The sequence below is a fragment of the Arachis stenosperma genome, chromosome 3 (assembly GCF_014773155.1).
Source record: "Arachis stenosperma cultivar V10309 chromosome 3, arast.V10309.gnm1.PFL2, whole genome shotgun sequence".
Taxonomy (NCBI): Eukaryota; Viridiplantae; Streptophyta; class Magnoliopsida; order Fabales; family Fabaceae; genus Arachis; species Arachis stenosperma.
Genome location: NC_080379.1, coordinates 89,510,997 through 89,538,478, shown reverse-complemented (window position 1 = coordinate 89,538,478; position 27,482 = coordinate 89,510,997). Strand labels below are relative to the sequence as shown.

Here is a 27,482-nt window from a genome sequence, read left to right as displayed (position 1 = left end):
ATTTTAGTCCCCTTCTATTGTCATTCGATGCCGTGATGTATTTGTTGAGTAATTTCAGGAATTATAGGGTAAGAATGACTTAGAAGAGAGAGAGATAGAGAAAGCATGTACAAAAGGGGAGGAACATGAAGAATTGGAGTCTTGGGAGCAGCAGCATCGGCGCATCCGCACACTCCACGCGCACGTGTGGATGGGAATGGCTGGAGCGACGCGCAAGGATGAACGCATCCGCGCAGACTGAAAGGTTCCTATCGACGCGCACGCGCAACTGGCGCGCACGCGTGGATCACAAAAAAGGCAATCTGCGCGCGCACACGCTTGGCGCGCACGCGTGGGAAGCTTCACGTGACCTCATTAAGGGATGTCGTGCCTGGTGATTTCTGAGGCCAAGGAGGCCCAATTTCAAGCTGTTTCTGCATGGAAAAGATCCAAGGATGCTAGGGGAAAGGAAGAGATGACTCATTTTGACACTAGGACACAATTTTAGCTAGTTTTTGGTTCTTTGGTTATTCTAGAGGGAAAAACCCTTGTTCCTCTCTAGATCTAGTTTCCATTTGATCTTCCCTTGTTGATTTGTGAATTGGATTTTGTTAATTACCAGTTTTATTGTTCCATTTGAACTTCTTATTACAATCTTCCTTGCATCTAATGATAATTTTACGATTCTTGTCACTTGTCAATCTTGACTTGTTGATGCTATATTGATGAATTCTATGTTTAGCCTTGTTAATTGCTTTATTGTATGTTGATAATTGTTAGTGGGTACTTGTAGATTTGAATTCAATTGCTAATTTGAACATGTCTTTTGTTAATGCTTACCAAGTGTTTGATGAATTGTTTACTTTGAGTATGGAGTAGTCTTTTCCACTCTTGGCCTAGGTCAAGGGAATTGGGTAAACTTGAGTCATTGGGTTTCATGAATTTGATGATTTGGGAACCCTTGGTGGTCAATTTGATACTCATTGACGCAAACCAACTACTAATCTAATTAGTAGGTAGGTTGGGACTTATGGGTTGATGTGACCAAAGCCATTTGACGTACTCCATGTCTAGGGGTAGATATCACGTACTTAAGACATTGAGGGTAGACTTAATGAGCTTGGTTCCTCATGATTGTCAAGATATAGTTGTTGGACAAGGATTGTGATCCCAATTCCCATGCCTAGCCAAGAGTTGCTTTTATTATTCATATTTGAAAACCAATTTTCCAATTCAATTGCCTTAGTTATAGTTACTTACTTGGTTCAAAGTAGAATTTAGTAGAATATTGCTCGTTCATTGGAGTTGCTCAAGTTTGCTTAGATAGTTGAATTAGTTTATTGCAATTTAAGATTATTTGCTCGTTAGATTTCCATTTATTTTCATGCTCATAACTCACAACCCCGGATTTCTAACCAATGTCGAAGCACATGTTTGTCCATTCCTCGTTAGACGACCCGAGGTTTGAATGCTTCGGTTATTTCTATTGGGGTTGAACTTGTGACAACCAAATCCCTCTTCTAAATTTAACCTCCCGAGGATTGTTGTTGGTAGAGCTATACTTATAACGCGGTTTTACTAAAGAGACTATTTACCAATACACTCTTGAGAGATGTTGTCAAATTTTTGGCGCCGTTGCCAGGGAGTGGTTGCAACATATACCTTGATATTGGTTTTGTTGTGAATATTGTAGATATTTTGCTCTTTCAATACTTAGCTATAGTTTAGAATTCTTTTGCATTTGTACTATGACTTTCAAGTTTGATGACTCGGTCCCAACTGAATTCTAGCTTAACCAACTTTGATCCCGATATCGAAAGAACTTTGTTACACACTCGGAAAGCTAGAAGGCGATTGGACTATACGCCTAGTATTTCGGCCTCTCTCGAGGGAAACACCGAATCACTAGACGTCACCGAGAGTGACTCGGAGTCCGCTACTTCCTATTCTTCTGTTGGCACTAATAATACATCTTTGCATCCTACAGGTGAGCCACACATGGCGGAGCCACGCCGGATCACTTTGCATGAGCAAGGAGCTCCGGATATCATACTCCAACCATTGCAAGCAAGGTATCCTAACCTTGATCCAAACTTTGAGTTGAAGAATAGCTTGATAAATCTACTTCCCAAGTATCATGGGTTGCCGGGTCAAGACCCCATCCGACATTTGAAGGATTTTCATGTTGCTTGTTCTACGGCTCGAAGACATGGAGCCGATGAGGTAGCAATCATGGTTTTTGCCTTTCCTTTTTCTCTTGAAGTGCAAGCAAAAACATGGTTCTATTCGCTGCCGGATGATATTGTGACTAATTGGGATTTCTTGAGAAGAGAGTTTCTTGATAAGTTCTTCCCACAGGAAAAGACCGAGTACATCCGGAAAGAGATTTCGGGCATAATGCAAAGAGACCAAGAGAGTATGTATGAGTATTGGTCTCGGTTCAAGAGGCTATTGGAGTCATGTCCACACCACGGAATGACCACTCGCTTGCTCATTAGCTACTTTACCGGAGGTCTTTGTGCAGAAGATAGAAGATTGCTTATCGCCTCTAGTGGCGGTTCCTTTTCGAAAAATAAGACGGAGGGAGAAGCTTGGGATTTGATAAAGGATATTGCCGAATCTACACAACATACAAGAGTGAGAAGTAACTCCCACAAGGGTGTGGTAGAATCGCCCCTCTCCGAAGCAAGTCTAACCAAGGAACTTGGGGATATGACCACCATCCTTACACAAATGCAAAGAGATCAAAGGGAGTACTACTCCATCCAAGCTGTCCAAGCCCCACCTCCAGTTCCTCAACTTGAAGGCCCTCCTAGGATTTGTGGGTTGTGCTCTAGTACCACACATTACACCGACCAATGCCATCAAATTCAAGAGAAACATGCCCTTGTGGTAGCCAATGTGAATTACAACAACCGTCCACCATACCCTCCTCAAGGTCAAAACAACTACCATCAAGGTAGTAATCAACATCAAGGGTGGAGAGATAATGCACAAGGAAGCAATCGAAACCAAAGATGCAACAACCCTTCTTCTCATCACAACAACAACCAACCTTCATCCCAATACCACCATAACAACACCAACTACCAAGCCAACCAAGCCTACCCCAACCAAAACCAAAATAACTACACCAAGTACTAAACACCGCACCACAGACAACAAAACTAGACTCCTCCATCTTCCAACAATCAAGTTGATGAGCTTAGAGCGGCTATGGAAAAACGAGATGAGATCAACAAGGCTCAATTCGAGGCTTTGAACACTCAATTGGCCAATCTCACCAACATGCTCTCAAAAATGAACATGTCAAGCCAACCACCAACTCCCAATAACAACACCACTCAACCCTCAAGCTCATCCAACCTTCCATCCCAACCCCAACCAAACCCAAGAGGCGGTCTTAATGCCATTACTCTATGGTTGGGGACTACATTAGAGGAGATACCTCCAAGGGCTATGGGAGAAATGCATGAGGAAGAGGTAGTTGTTGGAGCTCCATATGAAGGAGATGTGGTAGACAAAAGGCATAAGGAAGAAGGAGTCAACCTCAAGAAACCCAAGAGGAAAGCCGTAGTTGATAAGTCAATTCCCATTCCATTTCCTTCTATGGTGAAGAAAGCGAAGAAGACACCGGAATTTGATTTGGATATGCTTCAAGTGTTCAAAAAGGTCAAGGTGACCATACCACTCCTTGACGCTATCCAACAAATTCCCAAGTATGCAAAATTTTTGAAAGACTTGTGTACACACAAGAATAGGTTAGGAGAATTGGAGACACTATCCTTGGGTAGTTCGATTTCTTCCTTGATAGAACCTATTCCAAAACAATATGGTGACCCTGGACCGTGCTTAGTGTCTTGTCGTATTGGTGGATACACATTTCATGATTGTATGTGTGACTTGGGAGCTTGTGTAAGCATCATGCCACTGTCCATCTATGTGCGGTTGAATTTAGCTCCCTTGAAGAAGTCAGCGGCGAGGTTTGCCTTAGCTGATAAAAGGGTGATCACGGTAATGGGGATAGCTGAAGATGTACTCGTGGCAATTAAGGATTTGGTTTTTACGATTGACTTTTACATCCTTGAGATGCCTCCAACGGAAAGTAGAAGCTCATCTTTCGTCCTACTTTGTAGACCCTTTCTCAAAACCTCCAAATTCAAGTTGGATGCCTTCACCGTTATATATTCTTTTGGGGTTGGAGACAAGACTATCAAGTTCAATTTAGAGGAAGTCATGAAACATCCTCCTGAAGAACACTCCATGCTCCGATGTGATATGATTGATGAAGTGGTAGCGGAAGTGCAAGAAGAGAATCAGGAAAAATTGTGCTATCCCACTGTTGAGGAGATGGATGACCAAGAGGATGAACCCGAAGAAGTTGTCAAGAGTGAAATCCATGAGCTTGATGGGAAGGAACCTCATCTTGAGACAAAAAGTGAATTGAAGCCCCTTCCATCTCATTTGAAGTATGCTTTCTTAGAGGAGAACCAAAGATTTCCGGTCATTATTGCTAGTGAGCTCTCAAGTGAAGAAGAAGGGAAGCTCCTAGATGTTCTCAAGAAGCACAAGAAAGCAATAGGATGGAGCCTAGCGGATATTGTGGGAATTGACCCCCGCAAGTGCATGCATAGGATATTTCTCCAAGATGGAGCCAAGCCAGTTAGGCAACCGCAAAGGAGGCTCAACCCCACCATCCTTGACGTAGTGAAGAATGAGGTTACCCGACTGCTGGATGCGGATATCATATACCCTATTTTCGACAGTGAGTGGGTAAGCCCGGTTCAAGTTGCTCCCAAGAAGTCGGGCATCACAACGGTCAAGAAGGACGACGGAGAAATGGTCACTAAAAGAGTACAAAATGCGTGGCAAGTATGCATTGACTATAGAAGATTGAATGCCGCCACACGAAAGGACCATTACCCCTTACCCTTCATCGATTAGATGTTAGACCGCTTGGCAGGTAAAACTCACTACTGCTTTCTTGATGGATATACTGGTTACTTCCAGATACATATTGCTCCTGAAGATCAGGAGAAGACCACGTTTACTTGTCCATTCGGCACCTTTGCCTATAAAAGGATGCCATTTGGACTATGTAACGCACCTGCTACTTTTGAGAGGTGCATGATGAGTGTCTTCTCCAATCTAATGGAGAATTGTCTGGAAGTCTTTATGGATGACTTCAGCGTTTATGGTACTTCATTCAATTGTTGTTTAGAGAACTTGGCCAAGGTCCTTGCTAGATGTGTTGACAATAACCTTGTTTTAAATTTTGAAAAATGTCACTTTATGGTACAACAAGGTATAGTGTTAGGACAAGTAGTATCTCATGAAGGCATTTCTGTGGACCCGGCCAAGGTCGATGTTATCACTACTATGCCTCACCCCTCATCCGTGAGGGAGGTTCGTTCGTTTTTAGGACATGCAGGATTCTATAGGCGCTTTATCAAAGACTTCAGCAAGATTGCCTTGCCGTTATCGCGCCTACTCCAAAAAGACATGGATTTTGAGTTTGATAGTGAATCTGCGAAAGCCTTTGAAGAGCTAAAGAGAGTTATTATCACAGCACCAATTGTGCGAGGCCCCAACTGGACGTTGCCGTTTGAGATAATGTGCGATGCGTCAAACCATGCTATAGGTGCCGCGCTTGCACAGCGCGATGGTAAACTCCCTTATGTCATTGCTTACTCTTCTAAGACACTAGATGCAGCACAATCCAACTATACCACTACTGAAAAAGAACTCCTAGCTATTGTTCATGCTTTAGATAAATTTAGATCTTATTTGCTAGGTTCAAAGATTGTGGTATACACGGATCATGCAGCTTTGAAGTATTTATTGACAAAGAATGATTCAAAGCCTAGACTCATACGTTGGATCTTGCTTTTGCAAGAATTCGACATTGAGATTAGGGACCGGAGTGGATCTCAAAACCTGGTTGCGGATCATCTAAGCCGCATTGAGAATTTAAAAATAGATCCATTTCCGATCAATGACTCATTCCCATTGGTTTGCCCCAATGGCGAACTACTTGGTTGCAAGAATCGTCCCTCCCAACTTTTTGAAAAACCAAAGGGACAAGTTGAGGAGTGATTCCAAATACTATATTTGGGATGACCCTCACTTGTGGAAGAGGGGCGTGGACCAAGTAATTCGAAGATGTGTCCCGGAGTCTGAATTCCAACCAATTTTTGAGGCTTGTCATTCGTCCGAATGTGGTGGCCACTTTGGCCCACAAAGGACCGCTAAAAAGGTGTTGGATTGTGGATTTTGGTGGCCGACCTTATTCAAGGATGCTAACCGACTATGTGTGTCGTGCCATCAGTGTCAGAGGTCAGGAAACGCATCCCAAAGGGATGAAATGCCTCAGCAACCTATGTTGTTCTATGAAATATTTGATGTATGGGGCATTGACTTTATGGGACCGTTTCCCAACTCCAGTGGGTATCTGTATATTCTGTTAGCTGTAGACTACGTGTCAAAGTGGATAGAGGCCGTACCTACCTACCTTGACGACGCCAATACCGTTGTTTCTTTCATTAGAAATCACATTGTATGCCGTTATGGGTTGCCACGAGCAATCGTGAGCGACCAAGGATCCCACTTTTGTAACAGGAAGGTAGAGGCATTGCTCAAGTGCTATGGAGTGTTACACAAAGTTGCCACTGCTTATCATCCGCAGACTAATGGACAAGCGGAAGTTTCCAACTGGGAAACCAAGAAGATCTTGAAAAAAGTGGTCAATCCACAAAGAAAGGATTGGAGCCTCCGGTTAGGAGATGCACTATGGGCATATAGAACGGCCTACAAGACCCCGATAGGGATGAGTCCCTTCCGAATTGTCTATGGTAAGGCGTGCCACCTTCTGGTGGAGGCTGAGCATCGAGCCTATTGGGCGGTAAAGTAGTGCAACATGGATTTAGCCAAGGCGGGTGAAGCTAGGAAGTTACAACTAGAAGAGCTTGAATGTTTGAGGAATGAGTCATATGAGAATGCCCGAATTTACAAGGAAAAGACTAAGGCGTTTCATGACCATCACATCCGGAAGAAGGACTTTCACGAGGGTGATGAGGTCCTCCTCTACAACTCCAAGCTCCGATTGATGCTTGGCAAGCTCCATTCTAGATGGGAAGGACCTTTAAAGGTGAAAGAGATGAAGCCTTATGGAGTAGTGGAATTAATTGATCCCAAGAGTGAAGCAACCTTCAAGGTGAATGGACATAGAGTGAAGAAGTATCATGGTTGCAAGCCTCCAAAAGAGCTAGAGGTGTACATATTGGAGGATGCACCAAGGAGAGAGGAAGTTTAAAGAGAGGACCGTCCAACTTAAGGACGTTAAAGAAAAGTGCTTGGTGAGAGGCACCCCACCGTGGTAAGATCTTCCTTGTTTATACCATCTTTTCATATCTTTAGTTCCTTTGAATTTTATGAATTTTAGTTGATTGATTGAGTACTTAGGAATGCTAGCTTTGTTGATTCTGTTAGATAGGTAGAATGTTCATATAGATAGGTTGTGAAAAGAGATAAGAAAACAAAAATTTTCTTTGAAAAAGGGCACCGACGCGCCGGCGCACAATGCGCACGTGCGCCGGTTGCGAATTTCCATTCTCAAGCCAAAAACCCGAGAGTCAGGCCAACTCTGTGCCCAACTCGTGCCAGGCACCCACGCGTTCGCGTACATGCTGCCTGCGCGCACACCTGCCAGTTGACCATCGACGCGCAAGCGCACAGTGCGCGCGCACGCCGATGGGGCTATGTGGAGTCTCTGGTACAAAAATCAGAGAGTTGTGCCACAATTAGGCCAACTTTGTGCCAGAACTGACGCATCCGCGCATTGTGTGCACCTGCGCCAACTGCAGAATACCACAAACATGCATCCGCGGATGGTGCGCGTCCGCGCGCATGCCCCCCTGGTTCACTCTGGTACAAAAACCAGAGACTTGAGCCAACCTTGTGCCACTTTTGTGCCTGGGGCACAACTACTCTTGCGCGCGTGCGCCACTGACGCGCACACGCTTGTAGCCACAACCTTACCGACGCGTCAGCGCACCTTGCGCGCGCGAACTAGTTGCGCGAGTTCGTTTTATACTCTACGCCGTTTTATTCCCTCCCTCACTCAACTTCCTTTTTCTTTCTTAGTTTCTCCTCCTACTCTCTCCATCATTTCTCTTCTCTTCTCCTTCTTTCCCAACCCATCACCATTGTCTCCGGCCACTCACCGGCGACAACCAACCTTTCCGGTGGCACTACACGTTTCCCATTTCCTCTCTTATCTTCACCAAGGGAAATTCAACCTTGCTCTTTCATACTTTTCAAGGTTTCAACTCTCCCACTCTTCCTCTTTATTTCTTCTTGCATTATTTTCTTTAGTCAGTTCCTTTGTATTGCTTTACTTACTTTCCTTTTCCCTTGTTTTTGTTTGCCCACTTTTCCTTTTTCCTTATTTCCCTATGGATGTTGAAGATTGATCTTACATTGCATTACTAGATCTTTTGTCATTCTTTTTCTTATCCCTCTCATCGTGTGATGTTTATGTGATGATTGATGTTTCACTTTGGGCTTTGAATTGGTTTAGTATCTCATAATTGCTCATTGCTTGTTATTGCACGACAAGTGTTCGAGAAAATGCACCTATATCATTTTGGTTCATTTTAGTCATACACTTTCAAATTGGTGCTCTCCCCTCATTCACTCGTTTTCTCTTACATGCATTGAGTCTAATTTGTGTGCTTAAATTTCATACTTGCCAATTCCATATTAATTGAACATGACTTGCTTTTTAGGATGCTTGAGACTACTCTTCTCATGCCTTTGCATGTTTTTACTTTCTCTTGCATCTTATGCCAAGTGATATAACCCTTGCTTTCATATCCACCGTGGGCATTACAAGTCACTTGTATGTTTTCATCAATTTATTTCCTAGGTTTATTGTTTTCCTTCCTCCCCTTTCTTTTTAGGATGGCCACCAAAAAAGGCAAGGAGGTAGCTTCGAGGAAACCGGCCGTAAAAAGGGCAAACCGGCGAAAGATTCTGCAAGGTTCATGGTGCACAAAATTCCAATCACACTTTTGCAATTCCGCACAACTAACCAGCAAGTGCACTGGGTCGTCCAAGTAATACCTTACGTGAGTAAGGGTCGATCCCACGGAGATTGTCGGCTTGAAGCAAGCTATGGTTATCTTGTAACTCTTAGTCAGGATATCAATAATTCTCAGGTTTAATTATGATGAGTAAAAGAACATGAAATAAATACTTGTTTTGCAGTAATGGAGAACAGGTTGAGGTTTTAGAGATGCTCTATCTTCTGAATCTCTGCTTTCCTACTATCTTCTTCTTCAAGCACGCAAGGCTCCTTCCATGGCAAGCTGTATGTAGGGTTTCACCGTTGTCAATGGCTACCTCCCATCCTCTCAGTGAAAATGTTCAACGCGCTCTGTTACAGCACGGCTATTCATCTGTCGGTTCTCAATCAGGTTGGAATAGAATCTAGTGATTTTTTTGCGTCTGTCACTAACGCCCAGCCTTCAGGAGTTTGAAGCTCATCACAGTCATTCAGTCCTTGAATCCTACTCAGAATACCACTGACAAGGTTTAGACCTTCCGGATTCTCTTGAATGCCGCCATCAATTCTAGCTTATACCACGAAGATTCTGATTAAGGAATCCAAGAGATATCTACTCAATCTAAGGTAGAACGGAGGTGGTTGTCAGGCACACATTCATAGGTGAGAATGATGATGAGTGTCACGGATCATCACATTCATCAAGTTTAGGAACAAGCGATATCTTGGAAAAGAAGCAAACGTGATTGAATGAAAAACAGTAGTAATTGCATTAATCCATCAAGACACAGCAGAGCTCCTCACCCCCAACCATGGGGTTTAGAGACTCATGCCGTAGAAGATAAAATAAGAAACGTGTAACGTGTCATGAGGTCGAGATACAATGTCAAAGGGTTCTATTAATGGTGAACTAGTATCCTAGGGTATACATAAATGAGTAAATGACGTAAAAATCCACTTCCGAGGTCCACTTGGTGTGTGCTTGGGCTGAGCATTGAAGATTTCATGTGTAGAGACTTTTTCTGGAGTTAAACGCTAGCTTTTGTGCCAGTTTGGGCGTTTAACTCCAATTTTTGTGCCAGTTCCGGCGTTAAACGCCAGGAATTCTGATGCTGATTTGCAACGCCGGTTTGGGCCATCAAATCTTGGGCAATGTATGAACTATTATACATTGCTGGAAAGCCCAGAATGTTTACTTTCTAACGCAATTGAGAGTGCACCAATTGGGCTTCTGTAGCTCCAGAAACTCCACTATGAGTGCAGGGAGGTCAGAATCCAACAACATCTGCAGTCCTTTTCAGCCTCTGAATCAGATTTTTGCTCAGGTCCCTCAATTTCAGCCAGAAAATACCTGAAATCACAGAAAAACACACAAACTCATATTAAAGCCCAGAAAAGTGAATTTTAACTAAAAACTAATAAAAACATGCTAAAAACTAACTAAAATGTACTAAAAACATACTAAAAACAGTGCCAAAAAGCGTATAAATTATCCGCTCATCACAACACCAAACTTAAATTGTTGCTTGTCCCCAAGCAACTGAAAATCAAAATAGAATAAAAATAAGAGAATATACTATAGATTCCAAAATATCAAAGAAACTTAGCTTCAATTAAATGAGCGGGACTAGTAGCTTTTTGCTTTTGAACAGTTTTGGCATCTCACTTTATCCTTTGAAGTTTAGAGTGATTGGCATCTATAGGAACTCAGAATTCAGATAGTGTTATTGATTCTCCTAGTTGAGTATGATGATTCTTGAACATAGCTACTTTATGAGTCTTGGCTGTGGCCCAAAGCACTCTGTCTTCTAGTATTACCACTGGATACATACATGCCACAGACACATGACTGGGTGAACCTTTTCAGATTGTGACTCAGCTTTGCTAGAGTCCCCAATCAGAGGTGTCCAGGGTTCTTAAGCACACTCTTTTTGCCTTGGATCACTTTAAAATTTTTTTTCATTAATTTTTCTTGCTTCAAGAATCAATTTGATGATTTTTCAGATCCCCAATAACATTTCTCCTTTTCCATCATTCTTTCAAGAGCTAACAAGTTTAACATTCTTTAATCAACAAATTCAAAAGATATATGCACTGTTCAAGCATTCATTCAGAAAACAAAAAGTATTGTCACCACATCAAAATAATTCAACTAGTTTCAGAGATGAATTCGAAATCCTGTACTTCTTGTTCTTTTGTGATTAAAGCATTTTTCATTTAAGAGAGGTGATGGATTCATAGGACATTTATAGCTTTAAGACATGAACCTAAAATTTTATTAATCATGAATTAAGAACAAGACTCAAAAATAGATATAAGATAGGACTAATAGTAATAGAAAACAAAATTTTAATTGATTCTAAAATAGACTCCTAATAATAGAGGTTATCACAGAGTTAGGACTCAACAACCTTGATCTTGAGAAGTGGATGCTCCCTCAACTTGTGGGATATTTGACCCTTCAAGGGAGAATTTCTGGCGCTTCAGCTCCTGTAGCTCACGCCCCTGCTTCTCTTGTTCCTTCAGCAATTTGCAGAGCATGCAGTTTTGATTCTGCTGTTCTTCCTTAATTTGTTCCATAGCTTCTTGTAGCTTGGCAACAGATGCTTCTAGGCGGGTCCAGTAGTCAATTTCAGGAAGTTCAGGGAGGAACTCATGCACCCTCCTTTTGATAGAATTATCTTGCATTTGTCCTTCCATTGACTTCTTGGTGATTGGGTGTTCAATTGGGATGAATTCATCTACTCCCATCCTCACCCCAGCATCTTTACATAGCAAAGAGATTAAGCTTGGGTAAGCCAGTTTGGCTTCAGTGGAGTTCTTGTTTGCAATTGTGTAAATCTCACAAGCAATCAGATGATGAATCTCCACCTCTTTTCCCAGCAGAATGAAATGAATCATCACTGCTCTCTTGATAGTAACCTCAGAACGGTTACTAGTGGGCAAAATAGAACGCCCTATGAAGTCCAACCAACCTCTTGCAACTAGTTTGAGATCTCCCCTCTTGAGTTGGTTTGGGACACCTTTTGAATTGGTCATCCACTTGGTTCCAGGGAGGCATATGTCCTCTAGAACTTGATCCAACCCCTTATCTACTCTCACCATTATCCTATTAAAGGATTTGGGATCATCTTGTAGTTGAGGCAATTTGAAGACCTCTGTTATTTTGTCCAGATGGAAGTAAATAATTCTCCCTCTGACCATGGTTCTGTAGGTATAAAAAGCAGTTCCAGTCATTCTCTGCTTATCTGTCAGCCACAGATTTGAGTAGAATTTATGAACCATGTTTCTTCCAACCTTTGTCTCAGGGTTGGTTAGAACTTCACATCCTCTGTTTCGAATTCGCTCTTGAATCTCCGGATATTCATCCTCTTTCAGATCAAATTTAACTTCCGGGATCACTGACCTTAGACCCATTATTTTGTGGTAATGGTCTGCATGTTCTTTGTTTAAGAACCTCTCTTAACTCCAAAGATCCTTTGGAGCATTCTCTTTCTTGCCTCTTGAATTGGTTTGTTTTCCTTTGGGAGCCATGATCTTGATGAGCCTTAGCTTAGTGATCACGGAAAAACACACCAAACTTAGAGGTTTGCTTGTCCTCAAGCAAAAGAAAGGAAAGAGGAGAGAGAGGAGGAGAGCAAATTCGAATGGTGGGGAAAGGGGGATGGCCGAACGTATATTTATAAGGGAGGGGGAGGGATTTCAAAAATTTTGAAGGAGATTTGAGAAGATATGGAAAGAATTTGAGAAGATATTTGAGTTTTTGAAGAAGATTTGGGAAGGATTTGAAAGAGATTTGAAGAATGATTTTAATTTTTGAAATTTGAAGGTGAATGATGAAAGTTTGAAATGTGTTTGTGCAGAAAATTATGGATCAAAACAGAAAAGTTTGAAAAAATTTAAAGTGGAAAGCAAAATCTCTGTCCCCCACCTATCTGGCGTTAAACGCCCAGAATGGTATCCATTCTGGCGTTTAACGCCCAAATGTTGGCCATTATGGGCGTTTAACGCCCAGCCAGGTACCCTGGCTGGCGTTAAACGCCAGAAACCCCTTCATCACTGGGTATTTTGCTATACGCCCAGGATGCTGCACACCTGGTGTTAACGCCCAGAATGGTGCCCATTCTGGCGTTTAATGCCCAAAATGGTACCTTTACTGGCGTTAAACACCCAGAATGGTATCCATTCTGGCGTTTAACGCCCAGAGTACCCCTACCTTTCATTTTTTCGCCAGCAAGCTCCTTTTCTCTGCTTTTTGCACTGAATCCTTCTGTAACTCTGTGAATTCCTCCAATTTTGATGATCACCCTTTGAGAATATGTATCAAACTTTTATTAAATAAAACAGATAACCTGCTAATGACTGGGTTGCCTCCCAGTAAGCACTTCTTTATTGTCTTTAGCTGGACCTTTACTGAGATTCATTCAAGCCTCAGTTTTGAGCATTCTTGCTCAAAATTGCGTTCAAGATAATGTTTGTGTAAATCATGTTGCTTGTATGTGAAGTTTGTATTCGTAGGTTTTGATGAATGACAAACCAACAAACGACATGAAAGACAAACCAACAAACAACTTGAATGAACAAGCATGTTGAAAGATCAACCAACATTCAACGTTGAGGAATGAAGAGTTGAAAGCAACACAACAACAACAAGAAACTCAAGTCCACAACATTTGAAGACAAGTATAGTGTCTTAGGACTTAGGTAACTTCTTGTTAAGAACCAATTGCTAAATCTCTCAACACACACTCACAAAATGTTTTGATGCACATCTTGCAATTTGATGCTAGCCAAATGGTTTAAAACTTGTTTTCAAAGGTACAAAAGCATAGGAATTGACTCCAACAAGTTTGAGATCAATCCTAAGTATTTTGAAGTGATTTTAAGCCATTTTTTAAGGTTTGCATCGATGCACACTCATCTTGCATCGATGCAAAGCATGCGACGACTTGTTGCATCGATGCAAAGATGTTTGCATCGATGCAACCTAGCTGAAAATTCAAATTTCAGCTTCAAAGACACATTTGCATCGATGCAAAGTGTTATGCATCGATGCAAATGATTCAAAAACATAAAAAACGGCTAGTTTTGACAAAAAGGCTCCATCCCATTAACTCCCCAACATTTCTAAGGTTTGGGGAGTCTATAAATAGATGGATTGAAGCCTTATTTTATATACTTGAGTATTTGCAAACTATCTTGTTCAAATTCTTTCATTCTACACATTTTTAAGGTGTTATAATACACAATTTGAGAGAGCAATATCAATTGGTTCAATAGTGCTAAACTTGTAATCATACACTCTTCTAGAGAGTACTCATTTCGTCTCAACAATTCCTTGAGAATTGTTTTCATGTACACTTTGTAAATTGGAGTGTGATCTCCAAGGTTGAGTCAAGAGTTATAAACACTATAGTCGGTAAGGATACCAAAGAGGTATACGAAGTACTCAAGGAAAATCTTAGAGAAGGTATCTCTAAGTGGAGTGGGTTAGTATACGAGTGGTGATCATATACCGTGAGGTGTTAGAAACTAAGGACTCGGATTGTAAAAGGTTTTGCGCGAGCAACTTGAAGCTTGGCAATAGTGGAACTTCTCAATAGTGATTGAGAAAGAAAGTGGACGTAGAACAAGGATTGTGCCGAACCACTCTAAATAGCGTTTGCATCTCTCCAAACTCATCTCTTCAATATTATTCTCTTTTACCTTTGAGCAAATAAATTGTGATTGAAAATTAGCTTCGTAAGTACTTAAGGAATAGCTTAAGTCCGATTGGTGAAAAGCTTGATCAATTTATTTGAGTTGGTGTCTATTGGAAAGTAAAAGCTCCTTATAAATGCTTAGCAATTGAGTTAAGCTCTTGGAAAAATACTAGTACAATAACACTTTTGTATATTGTCTTTAACTTTCGCAAAAAGATTCATTGTTGTTGCAATACTCAATTCACCCCCCCTCTTGAGTAATTGTGCATAGGTTCTACAAGTGGCATCAGAGCTTAACCCTTTGAAAGACTTAACCGTTTAAGGGAAAAAGATCATGGCAAGCACAAGCTTTAACAACAACAACACTAGTGAAGGTAACTCAACCGCTAGACCTCCTCTTTTTAGCGGAACAAATTACTCTTATTGGAAAAATAAGATGAGAATTTGGATCCGTTCTCAAGATGTGAGAATTTGGAAAGTGATTGAGAATGGAAATCACATTCCAACAAAGACAACAAGCGCTAAAGAAGGAGAAGTCTCCGTCTCAAAGCAAGTACCGAAAGGAGAAGATGAATATAGTGACGATGATTGGAAGAAAGTGGCAATGAATGATAAAGCCATCAACTTCATTCATTGTGCACTTAACGAGCATGATTATATGAAGATCTCTACATGTGAAACCGCTAAAAAGATTTGGGATAAACTCCAAATCACTTACGAAGGAACCGACCACGTTAAAGAATCAAAGGTATTTATGTTGGTTCATAAATGGGAAAATTTTAAAATGAAAGATGAAGAGAGCATTGAAGAAGCTCTTGAAAGACTCTCCAAGATCTTCAACAATCTAAGCATGCTTGGCACAAAATACAATGATAAACAAATTGTGACCAAGGTGCTTACAAGCCTTACACCAAAATGGAACTCCAAAGTGAACGCCATTGTGGAAGGAAGGCTCTATGATCAACTTACATTTGATCAACTACGAGGTAATCTTCTCACCTATGAAATGACTATGCTAAATAGACAAAAAGGTGAAGAAAGCAAGAAGAAAAGTCTCGCCCTTAAAACAACATCACTACAAGAAGAGAGTGATGATAATGAAGAAGAAGGAGATGAAGAATTTGCACTCTTATTAAAAAGATTCAATAAGTTTGCAATGAAGAAAACTTCAAGAGCAAAACAAAGGTACCAAAATGCTATGAGTGTGGAGAAGTTGGACACATCAAACCCAATTGTCCAAAACTTCAAAAGGAGGACAAAAACAAGAAATTTAAGAAGAAGAAGAAAGCATACATATCATGGGAGAACGAGGATGAATCCGACTCCGATGACGACGAGGTTGCAAATCTTTGCTTAATGGCAAGCGAAGAAAAGGTTAGTGATGACAACTCCACTTCTTTTAATTTACAAGATGAATATGATGCCTTACTTGAGGTGTACACAAAACTTACCCAAGATTATTCTCTCCTAAAGAAAAAGAATATGGATCTTTTAAAACAAAATGAGATGTTGAAAAACGAGAATATCAATCTTGGAAAAGATAAGTGTAGCACAAGTAGTGATCCATACAAATCTTGTAAAATACATGAAAATGAAATTACAAATCTTAAGAACACTTTAGCTAAGTTCAATGAATCTTCAAAGAACTTAGATAAAATGTTGAAAAACCAAAAGCATGTTCATAATAAGGAAGGTTTAGGTTTTGAAAAAGGAAAATTTAAAAATACTAAAACTCCTATTAGGCAACCGCAAGCCCAAAAGGCAAGCATGCCTAAAAGGAATGAAGCCTTTAAACGTCCTCCTCAACATGCTTCATTTAGAAATTATAATCACAATGCATATACATAAAAAAATGTTGTATTTAGGAAACAACCTAGGCAACCATTTAGAAACATGCATAGGATGCATAATCCAAATGTCATATGTCATTATTGTAATAAAGTAGGTCATATAGCACCCGTATGCTTTACTAGAATTAAACATAGAAACTTTCGTAGTCAAGATACGAGATGGGCACCTTATGGGCATTATGCTCATACTAACCATCAAGGACCCAAATTCACTTGGGTACCTAAAACCCAATTTTAATTGTTTTGTAGGTACGTGTTGGAGCTAAGGATACAAATTGGTATGTTGATAGTGGATGCTCCAAACACATGACCGGCGATGAATCAAAGTTCACCGCAATAGAGCCTACAAATGGAGGAAACGTAATCTATGGAGACAACAACACCGGCAAAGTAATCGGCGTTGGAAAAGTTGGTAAAAATTCTTCTACCTCCATAGATAATGTTATACTTGTCAAAGGTCTCAAACATAATCTCATTAGTGTTAGCCAACTTTGTGACAAAGGAAACTTAGTCACCTTTGATTCAAAATGTTGTTTGATAAAAAGGCAAGACACTAATGAAATTGTGCTAATTGGGCACCGTGTTGACAATGTATACATGATTGATCTAAATGAAGTTTCCTCAAATGATGTGAAATGCCTTGTTAGTAAAAATGATGAAACTTGGTTATGGCATCGTAGAGTAGCTCATGCTAACATGGACCATCTTAGCAAGTTGGTCTCTAAAGAGTTAGTAATTGGCTTACCAAAGCTACGTTTTGAAAAAGACGTCCTTTGCGACGCATGTCAAAAGGGAAAACAAGTAAAGGCCTCTTTTAAATCCAAAAACATTGTTTCAACAACAAGGCCATTACAACTTTTGCACATGGATTTATTTGGTCCTTCTAGGACTATGAGTTTTGGTGGCTGGTGGACGAAATTGTGATCAATGTTCTAACTATTTTTGGATGAAATCATTATTATGGCACCAGTTGAATTCACAACTCCGTTCAACTAACCAGCAAGTGTACTGGGTCGTCCAAGTAATAAACCTTACGTGAGTAAGGGTCGATCCCACAGAGATTGTTGGTATGAAGCAAGCTATGGTTACCTTGTAAATCTCAGTTAGGCAGATTAAATATTGTTTATGGTTTTGGAAATTAATAATAAGAAAATAGATGAAATAATAAAAGGGATAGAACACTTATGCAGATTCATTGGTGGGAATTTCAGATAAGCATATGGAGGTACTGTATGGCTCAAGGACGCCTGCTCTCCTACTGCTTCAACTCAATCCTTCTTACTCCTTTCCATGGCAAGCTGTATGTGGGGCATCACCGTTGTCAGTGGCTACATCCCATCCTCTCAGTGAAAATGGTCCTCTGCGGTTGTCACTCGCATGGCTAATCATCTGTCGGTTCTCAATCAGGTTGGAATAGAATCCATTGATTCTTTTACGCTTGTCATCACGCCCAGCCTTCAGGAGTTTGAAGCTCGTCACAGTCATTCAATTCTAGAATCCTACTCGGAATACCATAGACAAGGTTTAGACTTTTCGGATCCTCATGAATGCCGCCATCTATCTAGCTTATACCACGAAGATTCTGTTGGGGAATCTAAGAGATATACATTCAAGCTCTGTTGCATGTAGAATGGAAGTGGTTGTCAATCACGTGCGTTCATAAGTGAGAATGATAATGAGGGTTATCTAATCATCACATTCATCATGTTCTTGAGTGCGAATGAATATCTTGGAATAAGAATAAGAGAGAATTGAATAAAAGAAAATAGAACTGCATTAATACTTGAGGTACAGCAGAGCTCCACACCCTTAATCTATGGTGTGCAGAAACTCCACTGTTGAAAATACATAAGTGAAAGGTTCAAGCATGGCCGAATGGCCAGCCTCCATGTGGTCACAAGACCGAATGATCAAAGACCTCTAATACAATAGTTAAATGTTCTATTTATAATAAACTAGCTCCTAGGGTTTACATGAGTAAGTAATTGATGCATAAATCCACTTCCGGGGCCCACATGGTGTATGCTTGGGCTGAGCATGATCAATCCACGAGCTGAGGCTTCTCTTGGAGTTGAACTCCGAGTTATGACGTGTTTTGGGCGTTCAACTCCGGATCATGACGTTTTTCTGGCGTTTAACTCCAGACAGCAGCATGTACTTGGCGTTCAACGCCAAGTTACGTCGTCAATTTCCGAATAAAGTATGGACTATTATATATGGCTGGAAAGCCCTGGATGTCTACTTTCCAACACCGTTGAGTGCGCGCCAATTGGAGTTCTGTAGCTCCAGAAAATCCATTTCGAGTGCAGGGAGGTCAGATTCCAACAGCATCAGCAGTCCTTTTGTCAGCCTTTTTCAGAGTTTTGCTCAAATCCCTCAATTTCAGCCAGATTTTGCCTGAAATCATAGAAAAACACACAAACTCATAGTAAAGTCCAGAAATGTGAATTTAGCATAAAAACTAATGAAAACATCCCTAAAAGTAGCTTGAACTTACTAAAAACTACCTAAAAACAATGCCAAAAAGCGTATAAATTATCCGCTCATCACAACACCAAACTTAAATTGTTGCTTGTCCCCAAGCAACTGAAAATCAAATAGGATAAAAAGAAGAGAATATACTATAAATTCCAGAATATCATGAATATTAATTATAATTAGATGAGCGGGACTTGTAGCTTTTTGCTTCTGAACAGTTTTGGCATCTCACTTTTTCCTTTGAAGTTTAGAATGATTGGCTTCTCTAGGAACTTAGAATTTCAGATAGTGTTATTGACTTTCCTAGTTTAGGTATGATGATTCTCGAACACAGCTACTTATGAGTCTTAGCCGTGGCCCTAAGCACTTTGTTTTCCAGTATTACCACCGGATACATAAATGCCACAGACACATAACTGGGTGAACCTTTTCAGATTGTGACTCAGCTTTGCTAGAGTCCCCAGTCAGAGGTGTCCAGAGCTCTTAAGCACACTCTTTTTGCTTTGGATCACGACTTTAACCACTCAGTCTCAAGCTTTTCACTTGGACCTTCATGACACAAGCACATGGTTAGGGACAGCTTGATTTAGCCGCTTAGGCCTGGATTTTATTTCCTTGGGCCCTCCTATCCATTGATGCTCAAAGCCTTGGATCCTTTTTACCCTTGCCTTTTGGTTTTAAGGGCTATTGGCTTTTTCTACTGCTCCTTCTTTTTATTTTTCTATTTTTTTTTTCGCCACTTTTTTTCGCAAGCTTTCTTTTTCACTGCTTTTTCTTGCTTCAAGAATCAATTTCATGATTTTTCAGATCCTCAATAACATTTCTCTTTGTTCATCATTCTTTCAAGAGCCAACAATTTTAACATTCATAAACAACAAGATCAAAAGACATATGCACTATTCAAGCATTCATTCAGAAAACAAAAGTATTGTCACCACATCAATATAATTAAATTAAATTCATGGATAAATTCGAAATTCATGTACTTCTTGTTCTTTTGAATTAAAACGTTTTTCTTTTAAGAGAGGTGAAGGATTAATGGAATTTATTCATAGCTTTAAGACATAGTTACTACATACTAATGATCATGAAGTAGAGACACAAAACATAGATAAATACAATATTAAAAACCGAAAAGCAGAAAGAAATAAGAACAAGGAATGAGTCCACCTGAGTGAAGGTGGCGCCTTCTTGAAGGTCCAATGGTGCTCTTTGAGCTCCTCTATATCCCTTCCTTGCCTTTGTTGCTCCTCCCTCATTGCTCTTTGATCTTCTCTTATTTCTTGGAGAATGATGGAGTGCTCATGATGTTCCACCCTTAGTTGCTTCCAATATTTGTGTAGAGGACAACTTATCCCCTGAGGTATCTCAGGGATCTCTTGATTTGCAGCCACATGTTCTACCACTGAGCTATGACGGCTTATATTAGTCTTTCCATCTCCCATGACTCAGAGGTGGAAGCTTTTTGTCTTCTTTTTTTTTTTTGAATGTCTCTGGCCTAAGGTGCCAATAATGGTTATGGAAAGGCAAAAAGCTATGCTTTTACCACACCAAACTTAGAAAATTGCTCGCCCTCGAGCAAGAGAAGAAAGAAAAGATGAAGAAGAAGAAGAAGAGATGGAGGAGATGGAGGGATGTGTGTATTCGGCTATATGGGTGGGTTTGGGTGGGAAAGAGTTTTGAACTTTTGAAGGTAGGTGGTGTTCATGGGGAAGAGTGGAAGGATGTGAGTGGTGAATGAAGAACAGAAGGGATGACCATGAATGGAGAGAGAGAGGGCGAGGTAGGTGGGGATCCTGTGAGGTCCACAGGTCCTGAGGTGTCAAAGAATTCCATCCCTGCACCAAATAGGCATGTAAAATGCCTTGGCACACCATTCTGGCGTTTAAACGCCCATTAGTGCACATTCTGGGCGTTCAACGCCCATGTAAAGCATGTTTCTGGCGTTGAACGCCAGTTTCATGCTTGTTACTGGCGTTCAGTGCCAGTTTTTCTTCTCTGGGCACATTCTTGGCGTTCAGCGCCAGAATGTTGCTTGTTTCTGGCATTCAGTGCCAGAATGGTGCTCTGTTCTGGCGTTGAACGCCGGCCAGATGCACCTTACTGGCGTTGAACGCCAGCCTGTGCGTCTTCCAGGGTGAAAATTTTTTCTTCTGCTGTTTTTGATTCTGTTTTTAATTTTTATGATTTTTTCGTGACTCCTTATGATCATGTACCTAATAAAACACAAAATAACAATAAAATAAAAATTAGATAAATAAAATTGGGTTGCCTCCCAACAAGCGCTTCTTTAATGTCAATAGCTTGACAGTGGCTCTCATGGAGCCACAAGGTGATCAGGTCAATGTTGTATAGTCCCAACACCAAACTTAAAGTTTGGATATGGGATCTTAACACCAAACTTAGAGTTTGGTTGTGGCCTCCCAACACCAAACTTAGAGTTTGACTGTGGGAGCTCTTCTTGACCCTGAACTGAGAGAAGCTCTTCATGCTTACTCTCTTCTGTCACAGAGGGATGGCCATGTGCCTTAAACACAAGGTAGTCCCCATTCAATTGAAGGACTAACTCACCTCTATTGACATCTATCACAGCTCCTGCTGTGGCTAGGAAAGGTCTTCCAAGGATGATGCATTCATCCTCTTCCTTCCTAGTGTCTAAGATTATGAAATCAGCAGGGATGTAAAGGCCTTCAACCTTTACTAGCACGTCTTCTACTAATCCATAAGCTTGTCTCAATGACTTGTCTGCCAGTTGTAATAAGAACAAGGCAGGTTGTACCTCAATGATCCCCAGCTTCTCCATTACAGAGAGTGGCAGATTTATCCCTGACCCTAGGTCACACAGAGCTTTTTCAAAGATCATGGTGCCTATGGTATAAGGTATTAAGAACTTGCCAGGATCTTGTTTCTTTTGAGGTAGAATTTTCTGAATCCAAGTATCCAGTTCATTAATGAGCAAGGGAGGTTCACTGTCCCAAGTCTCATTACCAAACAACTTGGCATTCAGCTTCATGATAGCTCCTAAATATTGAGCAACTTGCTCTCCAGTTACATCTTCATCCTCTTCAGAGGATGAATAGTCTTCAGAGCTCATGAATGGCAGAAGGAGATTTATTGAAATCTCTATGGTCTCTATATGAGCCTCAGATTCCTTTGGATCCTTAATAGGAAATTCCTTCCTGCTTGAGGGACGTCCCAGGAAGTCTTCCTCACTAGGATTTTCGTTTTCTTTCTCCCTTGTGCATTCGGCCATATTGATCACATCAATGGCCTTGCACTCTCCTTTTGGATTCTCTTCTGTATTACTTGGGAGAATACTGGGAGGAGTTTCAATGATTTTCTTACTCAGCTGGCCCACTTGTGCCTCCAGATTTCTAATGGAGGATCTTGTTTCATTCATGAAACTGAAAGTGGCCTTTGACAGATCAGAGACTACATTGGCTAAATTAGAAGTGTTTTGTTCAGAATTCTCTGTCTGTTGCTGAGAAGATGATGGATATGGCTTACTATTGTTCAGCCTGTTGCGTCCACCATTGTTAAAACCTTGTTGAGGTTTTTGCTGATCTTTCCATAAGGTTCACCCATGTAATTAACCTCTGCCATGGCAGTGTTCTCAGGATCATAAGCTTCTTCAGAAGCTGCCTCTCTAGTACTGTTGGATGCATGTTGCAATCCATTCAGATTTTGAGAGATCATGTTGACCTGTTGAGTCAACACTTTGTTCTGAGCCAATATGGCATTCAGAGTATCAATTTCAAGAACTCCTTTCTTTTGAGGTATCCCATTGTTCACGGAATTCCTCTCAGAATTATACATGAATTGGTTGTTTGCAACCATGTCAATGAGTTCTTGAGCCTCTTCAGGCGTTTTCTTCAGGTGAATAGATCCACCTGCAGAATGGTCCAATGACATTTTTGAAAATTCAGAGAGACCGTAATAGAATATATCTAATATGGTCCATTCTGAAAACATGTCAGATGGACATCTTTTGGTCAGCTGCTTGTATCTTTCCCAAGCTTCATAGAGGGATTCACCATCTTTTTGTTTGAAGGTTTGAACATCCACTCTCAGCTTGCTCAGCTTTTGAGGAGGAAAGAATTTATCCAAGAAGGCAGTGACCAGCTTATCCCATGAGTCCAGGCTATCCTTGGGTTGTGAATCCAACCATATTCTAGCTCTGTCTCTTACAGCAAAAGGGAAAAGCATGAGTCTGTAGACTTCAGGATCAACTCCATTCGTCTTTACAGTCTCACAGATCTGCAAGAACTCAGTTAAAAACTGATAAGGATCTTCAGATGGAAGTCCATAAAACTTGCAGTTTTGTTGCATTAAAGCAACTAGCTGAGGTTTCAGCTCAAAGTTATTGGCTCCAATGGCAGGAATGGAGATGCTTCTTCCATCAAACTTGGATGTTGGCTTTGTGAAGTCACCAAGCATTCTCCTTGCATTATTATTATTTTCGGCTGCCATCTCCTTCTCTTGTTCTAATGTTTCTGAAAGGTTACCTTTAGAATGATTTAATTTAGCTTCTCTTAATTTCCTCTTCAGAGTCCTTTCAGGTTCTGGATCAATTTCAACAAGAGTACCTTTTTCCTTGTTCCTGCTCATATGAAAGAGAAGAAAACAAGAAAAGAAAGAGGAATCCTCTATGTCACAGTATAGAGATTCCTTTGTGTTAGTAGAAGAAGAAAGGGGTAGAAGAATGAAGAAGGAGATTCGGATTTTGGATGAAGAAGAGGTGAAGAGAAGTGTTAGTAATTAAATAATTAAATAGAAGAAGAAAAGAGAAGGAAAATTTCGAAAATAATTTTGAAAAGGGGTTAGTGATTTTCGAAAATTAGAAATAAAATGTAATTAAAATTAAAACATGAAACAATTAGTTAATTAAAAAGAATTTTTGAAAAAGGGATGAGATATTTTCGAAAATTAGAGAGCGAAAAGTAGTTAGGTGGTTTTGAAAAAGATAAGAAACAAACAAGAAGTTAGTTAGTTGATTGAAAAAGATTTGAAATCAAATTTTAAAAGATAAGAAGATAAGAAGTTTAGATAAGATATTTTGAAATCATATTTTGAAAAAGATAAAATTTTTGAAAAAGATCAAAATAAAAGATAAAAAGATTTAATTAAAAAATTTTAAAATTATTTACTTCACTAACAAGAAACTACAAGATAAGATTCTAGAACTTAAAGATTGAACCTTTCTTAACAAGGAAGTAACAAGCTTCAAATTTTTGAACCAATCACATTAATTATTAGTGAATTTTCGAAAATATGATTTAAAGATAAGAAAAGAATTTTGAAAATAATTTGAAATTTTCGAAAATTATATAAAAAAAATGAAAAAGATATGATTTTTGAAAAAGATTTTAAAAAGATAAGATTTTTAAAATTGAAATTTTGACTTGACTTGTAAGAAACAACTAATTTTAAAAATTTTTGACCAAGTCAACCCAAAATTTCGAAAATTTGGAGGGAAATAAGGAAAAGATATATTTTTTTTTTTGATTTTTGAATTTTTAATTATGAGAGAGAAAAACAACAAAAATGCTTGCTTAATGCATGAAATTTTTAGATCAAAACAATGAATGCATGCAAGAATGCTATGAATGTCAAGATGAACACCAAGAACACTTTGAAGATCATGATGAACATCAAGAACATAATTTTGAAAAATTTTTGATGCAAAGAAGACATGCAAGACACCAAACTTAGAAATCTTTAATGCATGGACTCTAACAAACAAAAAATGCATATGAAAAACAACAAACAACACAAAACAAGAAATCATCAAGATCAAACAAGAGGACTTATCAAGAACAACTTGAAGATCATGAAGAACACTATGAATGCATGGGATTTTCGAAAAATGCAAGAAAACTTTTAAAAGCATGCAATTGACACCAAACTTAAAAATTGACTCAAGACTCAAACAAGAAACACAAAATATTTTTGGTTTTTATGATTTTATGATTTTTTTGTATTTTTATTATTATTTTTTTTCAAAAAATATTTTTGGAAAAACGAAAAGTAAAAGAAAAATTTTTGAAAAAGATATTTGAAAAGAAAATTACCTAATCTGAGCAACAAGATGAACCGTCGGTTGTCCATACTCGAACAATCCCCGGCAACGGCGCCAAAAACTTGGTGGACGAAATTGTGATCAATGTTCTAACTATTTTTGGATGAAATCATTATTATGGCACCAGTTGAATTCACAACTCCGTTCAACTAACCAGCAAGTGTACTGGGTCGTCCAAGTAATAAACCTTACGTGAGTAAGGGTCGATCCCACAGAGATTGTTGGTATGAAGCAAGCTATGGTTACCTTGTAAATCTCAGTTAGGCAGATTAAATATTGTTTATGGTTTTGGAAATTAATAATAAGAAAATAGATGAAATAATAAAAGGGATAGAACACTTATGCAGATTCATTGGTGGGAATTTCAGATAAGCATATGGAGGTACTGTATGGCTCAAGGACGCCTGCTCTCCTACTGCTTCAACTCAATCCTTCTTACTCCTTTCCATGGCAAGCTGTATGTAAGGCATCACCGTTGTCAGTGGCTACATCCCATCCTCTCAGTGAAAATGGTCCTCTGCGGCTGTCACTCGCATGGCTAATCATCTGTCGATTTTCAATCAGGTTGGAATAGAATCCATTGATTCTTTTGCGCTTGTCATCACGCCCAGCCTTCAGGAGTTTGAAGCTCGTCACAGTCATTCAATCCTAGAATCCTACTCGGAATACCATAGACAAGGTTTAGACTTTTCGGATCCTCATGAATGCCGCCATCTATCTAGCTTATACCACGAAGATTCTGTTGGGGAATCTAAGAGATATACATTCAAGCTCTGTTGCATGTAGAACGGAAGTGGTTGTCATTCACGTGCATTCATAAGTGAGAATGATAATGAGGGTTATCTAATCATCACATTCATCATGTTCTTGAGTGCGAATGAATATCTTGGAATAAGAATAAGAGAGAATTGAATAAAAGAAAATAGAACTGCATTAATACTTGAGGTACAGCAGAGCTCCATACCCTTAATCTTTGGTGTGCAGAAACTCCACTGTTGAAAATACATAAGTGAAAGGTTCAGGCATGGCTGAATGGCCAGCCTCCATGTGGTCACAAGACCGAATGATCAAAGACCTCTAATACAATAGTTAAATGTTCTATTTATAATAAACTAGCTCCTAGAGTTTACATGAGTAAGTAATTGATGCATAAATCCACTTCCGGGACCCACTTGGTGTATGCTTGGGCTGAGCTTGATCAATCCATGAGCTGAGGCTTCTCTTGGAGTTGAACTCCGAGTTATGACGTGTTTTGGGCGTTCAACTCTGGATCATGACGTTTTTCTGGCGTTTAACTCCAGACAGCAGCATGTACTTGGCGTTCAACGCCATATTACGTCGTCAATTTCCGAATAAAGTATGGACTATTATATATGGCTGGAAAGCCCTGGATGTCTACTTTCCAACACCGTTGAGAGCGCGCCAATTGGAGTTCTATAGCTCCAGAAAATCCATTTCGAGTGCAGGGAGGTCAGATTCCAACAGCATCAGCAGTCCTTTTGTCAGCCTTTTTCAGAGTTTTGCTCAAATCCCTCAATTTCAGCCAGATTTTACCTGAAATCACAGAAAAACACACAAACTCATAGTAAAGTCCAGAAATGTGAATTTAGCATAAAAACTAATGAAAACATCCCTAAAAGTAGCTTGAACTTACTAAAAACTACCTAAAAACAATGCCAAAAAGCGTATAAATTATCCGCTCATCAGTGGCAATTACTATGCTTTAGTTATTGTTGATGATTACTCTCGATTTACATGGACCTTGTTCCTAGCAAACAAGAGTGATGCATTTCGAGCATTCAAAAGATTAGCCAAAGTTATTCAAAATGAAAAGAATTTGCATATATCATCTATTAGAAGTGATCATGGTGGAGAATTTGAAAACAATCTTTTTGAAACTTTTTGTGAAGAAAATGGCATTGAGCATAATTTTTCCTCTCCTAGAACACCACAACAAAATGGTGTGGTTGAAAGGAAAAATCGTCATTTAGAAGAAATGGCGAGAACTATGCTCAATGAGGCTAATATTCCTAAGTACTTTTGGGCGGATGCGGTTAGTACTGCGTGTTATGTTATGAATAGGATTATCATTCGACCTATTCTTAAGAAAACACCGTACGAATTGTACAAAGGAAGAAAGCCAAATATTTCCCACCTTCACGTCTTTGGTTGTAAATGCTTTATTCTAAATAATGGAAAAGATAACTTAGGCAAATTTGATGCTAAGGCTGATGAAGGAATCTTCTTAGGCTACTCTTTAACTAGCAAAGCTTTTAGAGTATATAATAAACGCATCATGACTATGGAAGAAAGTATTCATGTCGCTTTTG

At 39.7% G+C, this 27,482-nt stretch overlaps 2 protein-coding genes across 2 annotated transcripts; both read left to right on the top strand.

Annotated features, from left to right (window-relative positions):
• Positions 1-3,195: 3,195 nt before the first annotated feature.
• On the top strand, positions 3,196-4,923 carry LOC130966372 (uncharacterized). Its single transcript, XM_057891165.1, has one exon. The coding sequence runs from the start codon at positions 3,196-3,198 to the stop codon at positions 4,921-4,923; it is 1,728 nt and encodes a 575-aa protein (XP_057747148.1).
• A 1,972-nt stretch (positions 4,924-6,895) lies between these two features.
• On the top strand, positions 6,896-7,291 carry LOC130966371 (uncharacterized). Its single transcript, XM_057891163.1, has one exon. It carries the CDS (start codon positions 6,896-6,898, stop codon positions 7,289-7,291), a length of 396 nt encoding a protein of 131 aa, XP_057747146.1.
• The last annotated feature ends 20,191 nt before the right edge of the window (positions 7,292-27,482 follow it).

Coding starts and splice junctions, on each gene's coding strand:
- LOC130966372 (XM_057891165.1), top strand. CDS start 3,196: ATGGAAAAACGAGATGAGATCAACAAGGCTCAATTCGAGGCTTTGAAC.
- LOC130966371 (XM_057891163.1), top strand. CDS start 6,896: ATGGATTTAGCCAAGGCGGGTGAAGCTAGGAAGTTACAACTAGAAGAG.